General features: G+C 43.3%; 1 protein-coding gene across 1 annotated transcript; it reads right to left on the bottom strand.

Moving 5' to 3' along the window:
• Positions 1–2,571: 2,571 nt before the first annotated feature.
• On the bottom strand, positions 2,572–3,629 carry LOC112555088 (atrial natriuretic peptide receptor 3-like). The gene is made up of 2 exons (XM_025223288.1): positions 2,983–3,629; positions 2,572–2,575 (listed from the first exon to the last, which is right to left on the bottom strand). The coding sequence occupies exons 1-2, from the start codon at positions 3,627–3,629 to the stop codon at positions 2,572–2,574; spliced, it is 651 nt and encodes a 216-aa protein (XP_025079073.1).
• Positions 3,630–13,745: the final 10,116 nt, after the last annotated feature.

Below are 13,745 nucleotides of genomic sequence, written 5' to 3'. Positions count from 1 at the left end.
TACCATTTTAACCGGAGTGAGGCTACAGTGTCCGAGTGCTATTGACACAATTCCCTCTTTTTTACTCGGAATTCTGGGTAAAAGGTCGGTATTGAACGTCGTGAGCGATTTGCTTCCACATCCCGGTAACAAGAAGCCTTTGGTCTACCTTGCCCTCCCTTTGATGTGAAGGTAGCTGGCATTTGAATTTGCTGCCTCTCTTTCATCTTCTGCACATTGCCTTCTCCATCCCATAACCTCCTCATCCATTCTGTTTATAGCTGCTCTATCTATTCCGTTTATAGTTATTCTATTTATAGCGCGTCTGTAGAGTACGATACAAACACAAGCAGTAGAGTATAATACAGAGAGAGAAGGTAAAGTACCATACAGATATGAGAGAGCAGAGTACGAGACAGACCTGAGACAGAGTATACAGACATGTGACAGAGTATACAGACATGAGACAGTACATTAGAGACCATACAGACAAGAGATAACAGGGTAGTGGCAGTAGAGCTTTGTCAGTGTAGAGTAATAGAGTGGGAGATGAGGAGTGGGGTGAGGTAGATGCTACTCACCAGCATGGTTGTTGCCAATTTTCGTGACCAGCCTGTCACGTAAGGAAGCTATTGATTCGTTGGTAGAGATCTTGAAATGTTCCTCTTCTATATCTGGTCCGTGCTTCCGTTCTCTGTCAGTTGTAGGGAGGAGGAAGAAAAAGAAAAAAGAAAATTGTTAGCATGACATACTTGTCCGTTGACATCACGCTACGAGCCTCGTTATAAATCTACAAAAATACAATATAAACTTTACTCCGTTTCTGGATGGAAGCAGCAACCAAAAAATCGGTCTAATGATGGGTGCGAGGCAGTTGCAATCAATGCAAATTAATGTAAGATGCTGGTTCCACCCCCTGTAGAAGACTGCTAATGGAGATACAAAGTAAATGTCTCAGTGTTACATTGCACCAACATCACTTCTCAGTTGCAGGTGACTGGGGAGGAGCAAGAAACCGTTCAGTCGTATTTTACCGTATTCATCCGCATCCTCGCAAATCTCCATCGATGGCTCAGCACTTTGATAGCAATGTTAATTAAGACTTTTAAAGCAAACAACTTCAGAAAACGTGTAATTTATTTAATATATAACTTGTCAGCATGGTGTCTGGTGTAACACTATTTTTCAAAAGAATGCCAAACTAAAGTGCGTTGGACAAGCTACTACACCAGAACACGGTGTAACGGTATGGTTGAATTACTGATACAGAGTAAGTGAAAATGTTGATTGTCATAGCAACTGTTTTATTCCCACAAACACTTGCGATATAAATATCTTTTCAGTATGTAGGCAGCATAAGAATGAGAATGTGTTCTTCAGGCTAACACCTAGTAATGATGTAACACCAAGGCACGCGTATGGCGCCAGGCAGGAACACCACAGACGACCTGTAGTGTGTATGTAGTAATCGTTTTGTCGTCAGCAAACAGAAGGAAGATGGAAAGACAAAAAAAATATCTAGAGCCGTTATAACAACAGCCAAATAGGGAAAAAAGTTAAAATGAGGACATAACACTTCCAAACTCTCTGCGAGAAAAGAAATTGGGCTGAGCTGCCAGCCCCAGTCAGGAGGCCAGTCAGGTGTGACAACACAAAAACCCGACATCGCCAGTCCGCCGACAGCCAACGGCCGCCAGCTTCAGTTAAAAACGCGTGAGTGCAATCAGTCACATGAGAGAGAGAGGACATAGGGCCAGATGGTCTCGAATACAGGCATCACACACACACACACAGACAGACACATCAGAGAGACACATCACACACACACACACCCCTCGTGCGATCTGTAGATGAGGTTGGCAGCGCAGTGTGAGACCATGCGCCGGTTGTAATTCGCTTTGTCCTCATCTTCACGCCCTCTGTCTTCACACCTGCCAGGCGATCAGCCCTCAGTCTCAGGGCTCAGGGGCTACTTGTTCTACATGTTTGTAAACCTTAAAACTGTTCTTAAAAGAAGCAAATTTAGAAAAGTTTTTTCAAAAATAGCTCCGATGTCATCTAGATGTGTTGCACAATCACATGGAAAGTTGTGGTGTGGGGAACAAAGTCTGAGTCAAAACACTGTTAGTTATTGAAATATCCTAGTTGGAACGATTTTTTTTTTTACATTATATACATCCCGAGACTCGACTGCAAATCATGTAAACATGCTATATTCGTGTTGTATATGAAATATGTTTATCTAACGAACATTCAATATTGGTAGCTGTATGTATTTACTTTATTGATTGAACTGTACATATATTTTATGTCGTCATGCTGTTCGTCAATCTGTCCGTGCAGATGCCGAGATAACAGAGGGCAAACAGCCTCCAACCTTCCTCAGCCCTTCTTCAGAACAGAAATCGTGTTGTCAGGTGGAACAACGACATTTTCGTTTTGAACAAAGTGTGGTGATGAGTTGAATTGTTCTTATGATTGTAATGTTATTTTATCTTATCTTTCGTGTCTTTTGCTAGATATTTATGCATTATTGCTTTGCATAATCTGCACATCCTCGATAAAAAAATATACCCAAAATTTTGCTGCACTTTATCTGAGAACAAAAGCTTTAAATACTTAATTAGTATGCGTTGAGCTAGACTAATTAATGTTTTCTTTGATTTGCATGCAATTTAATGTTTCCTGCCATGTCTCTTTGATTGCATGGGCATCAGGCTTTTTGCCTGAAGTTCTTTATCCTTCTCGTCAAATATGTTAATAACAGCGATCCCAGAATTCCTTCTTATATTGTGTTACTACACAACAAACAGCGAACAAATATTTGTTTGTCAAGGAATCAACAACTAGCAAAATTCCTTCTTTCTCTCGCTCTCCCTTTGTCACAATGCATGTGTGTTTGTGTGGGTGTGGGTGTGGGTGTAGGTGTGTGGATGAGTGTGTGTGTGTAGGTGTGTGTGAGGGTGAATGTGTGGATGAGTGTGTGTGTGTGTTGTCACTGACCTGAGTCCAGAGTGGATGGCGTTGGCTGCGATGTGACAGAACTTCTCTACAATGTACTCCTGACCGTCGGGGTCGTACATGAGCGTGACGCGGCGCCACGCGAACTCGTTGAACATGCTGAAGATGAAGTGCAGCAGCGAGTTGAAGTTCGGACCTATCCGCGTCACGAGGGCGTACATGTCCTTCTTGGCGAAGTCACTGGACAGGGCCCCGGCGGTGATCAAAGGAATCTTCCAGAACTTGACCTGGCGACCCACAGGCGCGGCGCTGTAGTCGCAGCAGGGTCCGAAGAAGACGTGGACCGTGTTGGTGACGAAGGCGTTGATGGCCTCGTTCATGCCATCATCGATGCGGCATTGCGAGTCACGGTAATCCAGTATTAGGTTGCAGCACCTCAGAATGGCGTTTGGTGATGACGTCACTTCCTCCACAGCTAAATTGAGAGCCTCTCTTACACGTGGCATAGCAAAAAGCCATTGCGGGTCATAGGGCAGCAAAGTGGATATAATAACATTTTGTTTTGCAGTGGAGTTGTTGATGATGGTGCCGCCGACAGCAGAACATCCGATGCATGAGGCCAGGGCAAGCAAAGCGCCTAGGACCATCCTCATCGCCATCATAGTTTTCATCTCTGTGACCAAGAGCATGCCGGGAGTCCTCACCATCCAAGCTACACTTACTTTCACAAAAAAGCACTAATTTGTGATGAAGCTTTTAGATGTTCAAATAAAGGCGGTCTGCTCTCTGCCTGTCCAGTATTTTTCACTATGTACCAGAGATGGCAGATTTTCAGCGAGACAGTTGGTGGGTTCAGAGTTGGTGCTTAGTGGCAGCACGGCCCAAGAGCTCGAAAAAGCATAGTGAAATGAGTAATAATTCGCCCAGACCAAGATGTGCGATCCTAACTTGCAGACAGAACAAACCCTAACCCAACCTGCGCTGTTCACTTGAGGACACCCTTTGTGGAGGGCACTTCCTGTGTGTATTCACCTTTCCTTCCACACCTTGTGTAGAAGCACTTCACCTAAATTTGTTTCAGGCTTTCCTTTCACAGTTTTCGATCCATCTTTTAGTTGCTTGACCTTATTGACCTTACACTGTGCAAGCTGAGAAAAAGAATCTGAAACCTTGAGAATGACAAGTGTTTAACGACTATTCTTCCCTTAATCTATCTCTCTCACACACTCTCTTTTTCTCTCCTAAAGACGCGATCAAAGACGAGATGTATTGACGAATGTCGTGAGAGAACACGAGAACAATTGCGGGTGGTTCTCACCAGCTGGCAAGCCTCCAGACAAGTACTTCTCAAGACATAAGAGCGCCTCACGACTTTCAAGTACTGCTGCTAGTGCTTTCATTTGCTCTGGAGCCAACTTTATTGTCCTCAGCATCAGCAATGTTGGTTGAGAGATCTATGTAAGTAAAGTTTGTTTGGGTTTTTTTTTTTTTTTGGTCAGGTCATTGGCCCATTTGCAGCTTTACAAGGGTTTATCTTATACTTCAGTGAGAATGACAGCGATCACTGTGTCTTGGTCGCCAAAGTTTAAAACCAATAAATATTCAGAGCTGCCTAGATGTGGATATCTGAGTGTAAACACATCGTGTGAGTTAGGTGTCTCCCAGAAGTGAGAAAGTCTTGCAGAAAATTCCACACAATTTTTTTTCAAGTAATAGCAGATTGCGATGAAAGATGGTCACCCTCCGTTACTGGGTTGTATGTCTTAGCATCAATCAAGGAGTCCAAAAAGATTATTCTACAGAAGAGTTATCGAAGTTTGAAGGGCAGACGACAGGCGGGACTGGCATGAATTAGGGGGACAAGCAAACAACTGGAATGTCGTGGTAAACACCAGGCTCCATGGCTAAACTTCGTCTACACAGAGCTACCCAACCTCAGCTGCGAGTCCAGCTTCACAGCTGTTCAGCCTGACACCAAAGTTACTTAGAATGTACAAAGTGTGTACCTACACAGCTATCCAATCTAGTGATGTAGAGAACCATCTAAAAATTGGTCTATACGATTATCAGTCTACACACCTGTCGTCTATACCACTGTTCAGTCTACACAGGAATTGTCTAGACAAAGAGACAGTCTACACAGGAACTCTTATGACAGGAACCCCGTCAGACTCCAGGGAGCTGTTTGAAGACTCTTGAAACCCGCCATCGGCCCTGGATGATCGCGACTACTGTGGTGTCCACAGGGGGAAGCTGGTGTTTTCCGCCGAGCCAGCAGTCGTGTCCACAGCTGCGAGACACTGCGAGAAACTGCGAGGTCAGCCCGATGCTGCTGATCTCTTGTTGTTTCAGGAGAGTGCTAGGAGAGCCACTACACTGAAGTACTGGAGATGTTACATGCTCCTAAGTGAACGACACACTCGGCGAAGCAGGACTGCAGGAGGCGGTTGGCCACTCGGCGTTCCTGGCTTATTTGCTGTGTCTATATGACGCTTTTATGTCCTCCCTCAGCACGGCAGCAATATCGGGGTGTTGAAGAGAGGCATTGGCGCCATTAGCCCTCGCTCTATACAAGCCCACGGCCGGCACAAGGTGCGCGATAAAGAGACAACCACTGGCATGTGGACAGCCACTAAGAATGCCATTATATCTGCCTTCCTGCGCACACTACCTTCATTTCGATATGCGGCTGGTCTTATTGAAAAGTAAGGTGAAGCCTCGATTCTAATAAAGATATTATGCTCTGCCTTTAAACCACTCTGCGTTAAAACATTTTTTCCAAAACAAATTTAAATACACTCAATATTGAAGCTTCATCACAATTCAGAACTGCTGTGCGTTTTGCAATTGTCATCTGAAGCCAAGGTCTGTTGCGAGTGTTGCGGATGGGTCATGTCCCTGGTGTCTGTGACCTGTGTTTGTTGGCAAATACCTTCCCTCTGGTTCGCTGCTGTCGGCGCTTTACTGCAGAACAGCACTTGAGGGTCAGATCATGTTTGTCCTGCTTTACAGAGCAAAGGACAGAATCAGGCAGTTGCTGGCCTGGACTCGATGCTCCCCCCTTCTCAACACATCAGCACATGTGAAGCTGGCGGTTTGGGAACGTCCTTCACCCAGCCTGGCGTCTGGAAAGAGTGTCTGGCATGGGTGGTGAGTTCTTTGTATCTTTTCTGTATGTCCAACAGCTCATCTCATCATCGGACAGAACAGTCTCTGGCGAAGACCAAGCCTGTAGCCAGTCGACTGTGCTGCCCCCTGTAGTCGGGGCAATGGTGACTGGCAGCAGCGACGAGTCACGGACCTCGCGTGAGTTGACCCTCTGTCTCGAGTGCCCAGGTCCTGTCAACACCGCTTACTGGGGAAGAGCCTGCCTCAGCTGTCGCTGCTCTGCAAGATAGAAGGTAGTGTTTGGTGTAAAGTGTGGTTATGACAGAAACCATTAGCAGATATTTGCACATACTTCTACTGTCGAGTTAAGACAAAAACCATTAGCAAACTCCTTTAACATACATCTACCGTCATGTTATGGGAGAAACTATTCGTAGATATCTCTTACATCCATGTCCTCCTCCTCCTCCTCCTCCTCCTCCTCCTCCTCCTCCTCCTCCTCCTCCTCATCATCATCATCATCGTCATCATCATCATCATCATTCCCTTAACTAGCAATGACCGAACCCGGAATAAGTTCGCCAACCCACTGGTACCAGTCATTAAGGTCTCGAAGAGACTCAGCAACGACGACTGTTCTCAAACGGTGCAGGTCTTATTCTGCCGTTTATGATGATCTCCGTTGGTGTTCACAATTACTTAGCTCTTGTCAGTTCTCTTTTCCTTCCCGTATGCACTGACTTTAAATGCACGCCATCAGATGGATGTCATCAGCAAAGCGACGGTTACTTAGTGGCCTCCCATCGGATAAATATTAAATATCACTGGAGACAGAGCCATCCCTGGTGAATGCCTACCGTCGCGGTAAAGATTTAACCCTTCTACTTCAGGAGTAGCGGGTTCCTGGAGCAGCCGTAAAGAGCTTGGATGGTTAAGATGGGATGTTCATCCACGTTGAATGGCCTCAACAAGTACCAGAGTCCCCACTGCCATATTGTATCAAAAGCCTTCTTCAAATCAATGAAATTATGGTAGAGAATCTTACCATGCTGAACATGCTTTTCGGTCAGGACACGATGTTAAAGACCTGTATGCCTGCTCAAAATAAATCCTGTTCTTCTGCTAACAGTTTCTCACCCACCACCCCCGGTGTGAGATGGATTTAACCCCTTCAACATATCTTTTCTGGAATGACCAATCAGGCTTCTCATTAAATAGTTTAAGTATTGACTGATGTTCCCTTTTTTGGGGAGAGGGATATAGCCAATGACTGTGTCCATTCCTGTGGCCCCGACTTGGTTGTCCCGATTTTCGACACATGGTAATATCGTAACATTAGACCAAAGATGTGTATAGGTGGATTGCTGTCTGTCTGTTAAAAACAATCACACTCTAATCTTGCCGAGACAATAATCTCGTGGTTTACAAGTGTACGCTGACAAGTTTACAAGTATATGTTTACAAGTGTACAAGAATATGCACTCGTCGCGGTGTGGGAGCCAACAGCAATTGTCAGGCCTCTATTTTGTTGTAAACATACGAAAAAAAAGCAATGGTCCGAACAAACATGTTTACAGGAAGGCAGTCACAAAGTCATTTATCTCCATCTTTGTAGAGGAGGTTGGTGGCGCAGTCGTTAAAGCGCCTGCCACCACGATTGTCAGAATCGAATGTCTGCCTTCGCTGGTGGAAGAAAGCGTTCTATAAATCAGCATTTATTATTATTATCAGACAATTCTCCTAGCCCTTTGCCTCCCATGGTCTCCATGAAGCATGCAGGTATTGCAGCCACAGACAGCTCACCCCAGTCTCACCCTGCTGTGGTTGCTGAGAGAAGGGTGGTGATGCATGCCACATCTGACAAGGTCTTTAATGTGTATTTTGCTGTCCAATCAACAGTCATAGCTACAAAAAGACAGAAATCATTGGAGGGAAGGACTTGAATAACAAGTGAACAGCGCTTCCGAGGCTAAAAAAAAACCAGTATAAATGCCAAGACCCACACAATGTCGGAGCAGGAGATGAAAAGTGTAATTGTCTAGAATTTGCCTTCTTATCTCAATTTTCAAGGCTTGTTTATTAAGCCCACTAAACATTAATGTCTTCGGCAGATTTAAATAAGTTCATTGTTAAGTTGCAAAGATTTTCTTTTCTCTTTGCTTTGTCTGGAATACACTAACTTACTCTAAGAAAACCGTTTTCCACTATTGTTCCTCTCTCCAGATTCCATTATCCAGTTAAAATCCTGTTTGATGCGCCCTTCACTTCCCATAATGCTCCTGCGCGATGTCCTTTGTTAGCTTGTTATTCTTGCTCTTAGAGAACTTAATCTTTCTACGGATTCTGTTGTTACACAAGCTTTAGCCACCGGTGTGATGAGGCGAGCTGAGGTCTCCCCGCTTCTCTGCTCCTCCCTGAGTGATGACTGGGAATGTTTAGCAAAAGTCCTTTTGTTATTTCAGTACAGTGAGTTATATAAAAGGTATAAAAAATATCGATATGCTGCTGAGGTTTGATTCCCTAACTTTTTTTTATTAAGCTTGTTAAAGATTTATTCGCACTGATTTGATAACATATTTTTCAGGTATTCTACTCTGTCCACTGAGTTGTGACAAAATAATTCACATTTTTTTTATAAACGATGGCTGTCCTGAATGTTTCAGACTGACATACGCTTATTACCTTCTCATGACAATTAGATTGGTTACCTCATAACAACAATTAGATTGGTTATGTGATGATCCAGCTAGATTATCTGGAAAAAGTCGAAAATATCATTGACACCGAATACTTTGAGCCTTGGAGACTTTGAATCGCTGGCTTCATCATCAATAAGCAGCAAGGAAAGAAATCGTTTGTGTGTGTCTCAAGTTTATTATTAAGTTGAAGCAATAATTAGGGTCACATCCCTTTTCACCTTTCTATCCTAGGTGCCTACAGGGTATTTATGAAAAGCTGATGTGACCCTGTCGCAGTATGTGTCCATCTCAAACTTCCAACCTCCCTCAGTTCGTCATCTGCTTTTTCTCTTCATACACATAAGTAGAGAAAATGTCAACAAAAGTCAAATATTACAACTACCAAACTTTCTCATTTGTGTAAGAGTCATGACTGAGAAACCTTCAACACAAAAAGCAATCAAAGATACCTTGACAACCAAACAGACTTTGTGGTTAGTTTTGTACAACGAAAAGATGTTCAGAAATGGAGGTGAGGAGTTGGGCTGCGTGGACCACACTGAACAGATGATGAAATCAATATTAGCACAGTTTTCCTCGCTTGTAAATGTAGATGTTTTCCCCAATCTTTTCATCTCATCTGATTGCCGCTCGACATCGCTGTGTACCAGAGCTAATCAGACCTAATCACCAGGCGGAACCGAAGTATTTTCACCAGGGCGGGATGCGGCGCCTGCCTGCAATGGCCCCCTGGCGGTGCTAACCCAACTGACGCTGGGCATGAGTACAGATTTGCATTTGATGGAGAAAAAATAACACTCATTTATCTGACAAGACTGAGAATGGACATTTAAGAGAGCTACTTGTTATTCTATACCAGGACATTGTAACACCGAACCCCTCTGGAAAAAAGCGATGTAATTAAGCAGCTGTGAGTGTGGTTTGTTCTACGAGACTATGTATCATGTAGTCCATAACAATATTCGTGCAGGGTCTAGTAGCCATATACTTTAATTACTTGCTATATATATATAGCATAATTATATATAGCTACAAAGATGTAGATATATTCATTTGTAATATATGGTCGAGTTGGTGCGATTTTATTATAAACACTTTAAGATAATAAGACAAATCATTTTGAAGGTTTCAAGTAACTGAAAACAATATATTGATGTGAAAATATTATTCTCTACAAACACCTGAACTGCCACAGATTGAGTGAGACTTAAAGCCGTCGGCTGTTGTGTCCTCCTGTTACTTGCTTTCCTGACTCCTGACCCTGACACGTGACAAGTCGGACCACGTGCTGACAACTCTCAGTGTATGTCACGTGTAAATATTTAGCTTGATGTTTCCTGGAATTCTGTGATAGGCCTTTAACTGTGATAAATGTGTTATCTTTGCTTGATATTGACCTTAAATATTTACACTTCAGAAGTGGTAGGCGCATACTAAAAACTCGACGGTGTGAAGACGACACCAGTTGACAAGGTCTCGCAAAAATAACAGAAAGAATTCAGGGTCAGCTGACTGCAGACAGTTAGAGTTGTATAATACCTTCATCTGTAAACACAGTTGATCAGAATAAAGATCATTAAAGAACCCTATAACACCTATTCATCACAAAGACTTATCCGGACCGCTATGTGGTCTGCAACAAAAGTTTCATTAAACAGTTTTCATCTGAGACAAAATCACACGAGGGGCGAGCTGAATACTTTCTTGTAGACCCGAAGGTATCTTTCTCTCTCCTTCTCACACGCAGGAAGGAAAGGTTGATGAAATAAAAGCAGACTGTATATGGTCTGTTGACAGCAATAGCATCTGCTGGCGCCATGCTGTGAGCTTATGATAAGTTCGTCCATATTCTTATCTTTACCCATGAACGACATTTTTATGGCGGAGACAGAACACGATACTGAAGCTGCAGCTAGTTTTGCTAGTATTTAATGCTTCCCCAACTCTTTCCTTCAAAGAAATTTCAAAACTTAGTAGAACTTTATTAACATTTAATTTAAATGTAGCTTTCAGACTATACGATATCTATATGTATATATATCATACGATGTTTTCTGGAAACATTGATAATGACTTACATGAACTTCATTTCTCGCCGACTTTTATGGTGTACAAATATTCCAAAGTACTTGTAAGTGAACTTGATAGCACTACTACCTAAATCTTACTAAAACTCGTGAAACTTGAATATAGAGCGCCGACGACATCAGACTCAAGACTTTCAGTTCGGACCTCCTGCGCCCTCGCCCTGACAGTCTCGCGGGAAATGAAAGAAAAACACAGATGACCAGCGACTGGTCTGCGCCATTCCGGCAGCTCGTGAGTCTGATAATCACATCAACTGTCCACCTCAGTCCAGTACAGGCCTGCAGTGCCAGCAGCCAACAGTTTGCTGTACAGACGCTGATTAACAAAAACATATTATTGTTTACCGTTAGATGTTAAGCTGCTGGTGAAGTAATAGTCATGAGGCGTTCAGTCACCGCTGCTGTGAAATGTGTGTGTGTGTGGAGTGTCGATATAAAATAATCTAACAGCTGATGACATCAACCTTTAATACTATAATTAATTTAAGACCGATGTGTATCTCTTAACATTGTCTGTGGGGATGGGTGTGTAGACTGTTCACGAATTTGCTTATTTGGTCTGACTGTGGGTTTGCTATTTCCAACTAACAACTTTTATAAATAAAGGCAAAATACGTATATTTAATTTTCTTCTTTTGCTTCGATATTTATCAAAGGTCAATTTCCACAGGTCACTTCATTCACACCCGCAGAAGCTGCTGTCTTCGGCCCTCTCTTGGGATGCGAACTTCAGACGACGAGAGTCGACAGCGCCTTTACTGGTCAGAGAGTGAACAGTGAACAATGCAATACTCTAGCGGCTCCGCTGTGCCGTTGATGAAAAAAGTTTCTCACTTAGCACTTGGGTGTGGAAATATTAACTTCAACTAACAATCAAAAGTTATCGAAGGTTGTTGGGTGTGCTTCCATAATAACGGTAACACCGATTGAGGGTTTTCTAATAATACAGCGCGTGTACAGTGTACATATAGTCTTTCTCTAGCACCATAGTGGTGGTGTTGTTGTTGTTGTTGTTGTTGTGGTGGTGGTGGTGGTGGTGGTGGTGGTGGTGGTGAAGCGCTTTTCCTGACAACGGATGGCGACTTAAAGTTCTTACAGATTGCAACACACCTTATATCTGCCAGTTCTCTCGTGGATATATCAAATGTGTTTAATCTGGAAACAAATTTACTGATTCTGTCAGACTTACTGCCTCAACGGAATCGTCCGTCTTCACTCTTTTCGTCAGACAGACGTTTTCAGACCCTGAAAGTCAGGATCTGCGTCTTCAAATTTCCTACAAGAAAATTTAGTTCCTCAAATAACTCTGTCAGTATTAATCCGACATTTATATCTACTGCTTTATTATTTCACAGGAAATTCTCAAAATAACAAGAGAAGATTTTATTGATTCATTTATTTGTTGTGTCAGAAAGTCAGAATAAGTCAGAAAGGGACACTGACAATAGCGCACAGCTAATATTAGTTTATGTTCATAAAACATCTGCGCGGAGAAAATAATGTCAGCATATTTTCACATTATTGCTCGTAACTCTGGACGACCATAACCAGTAATCAACTCGCAAAAACTCAGTCACAAAGAGTGAACTAATGAATGGTTCAAGAAAGAAGAGGTTTAGATGGAGACGAAAGAAAACGACAGGTAGCCGATCACACACACACACAGACAGACAAACAGACAAACAGACAGACAGACAAACAGACAAGCAGACAGACACCAACAGACAGAAAAAGCAACATGGCGCCTGTAAGACGGATGTCTCTCTAGACTGGACATAAAATATGGGTTGTGTTAGACGATAATGTAAAGGTGTGAGATTTACAATTACTTATGGCTTAGAAACAGTCGCGGCTAGAGAAGTAGGTCCCCATACACCTAAGATCTCAATAATCTTCTATTTCAGCTGTGCGTCATGATTTTCCAAATACACTGAAATGTAGAGCAGCTATTTTCTAGACACAGCTATTTTCTAGAAACTTGATTACTTACATCAAGAAGACCGCGCACTTTGCAAAATGTGATGATTCGCACGACAGGAAGACGCGAGTCCCTCCACAACACGGTCTGCAGATAGCACTCAGTGCACGAGGGTCTGTCAATGACTGAGTTCCAGTGCACCAGGTCAGGCAGTCTGTCCACACACACTATTGTCTAGTCCAACATCACACTTCGGAATATTACATACTGTGAAAACTTTCTAGTACGAAAGTCAGGTAAAATCTCAGGATGATACGCAAGAAAACACTGTTTCCAAAACAGGAAACTCACTTCATGTGACGGAGGCAACACCCAGTTCCACAGATTATGAGCTGCTGCAGCCTTACAAATCTTCACTTGCACACTGTTGCTACCCGACCTGACGGGAAATTGGCCACAAACGTGGCGAGTATTTATTGACGCCCCCAAAGCTGAAATGAATTACGCACCCTGTTATAAAACGCCCCGACATACCCACCTCTTGTGCACCCACCAAATAAACCCTCCGACAAGCCTCTCCTCCGGTCCCCTCTCCCCACTCCGCTCGCTACTGGCTGTTGGTTGGTAGTAAGACTGCTTCATGCAGCACTCACACCTCACACAGGATCTCACTAACGAGCCTCAGACGGATGTCCTGCAGAGTGCACAACTGTCATCCTAGGCTGGTCTCACCCGCTCCCTTAGTCCCAAGTCACATATACATCGCATCTCCATGTGCACTTCAGTGTCAGTGCCACTAGCTTACCCTCCACATGTTGGACAGTTAGAAGTGGGGGAATGGAGCGAATAGTCACTGACTCCACTAAATGAGAACTACTCAGTTCACACAAAACGAAGAACATGGTCATTGGACCATAGAGAAAAGTAGCTGGACATTTCTCTACGATGCCTTTACATCCATTACAAACCTTACCGGCAACCTGCAGGTGTGTG

The sequence above is a fragment of the Pomacea canaliculata genome, linkage group LG2, assembly GCF_003073045.1.
Source record: "Pomacea canaliculata isolate SZHN2017 linkage group LG2, ASM307304v1, whole genome shotgun sequence".
Taxonomy (NCBI): Eukaryota; Metazoa; Mollusca; class Gastropoda; order Architaenioglossa; family Ampullariidae; genus Pomacea; species Pomacea canaliculata.
The sequence above is the reverse complement of the archived record's forward strand: the minus strand, read 5'-3'. Positions and strand labels throughout refer to the sequence as shown.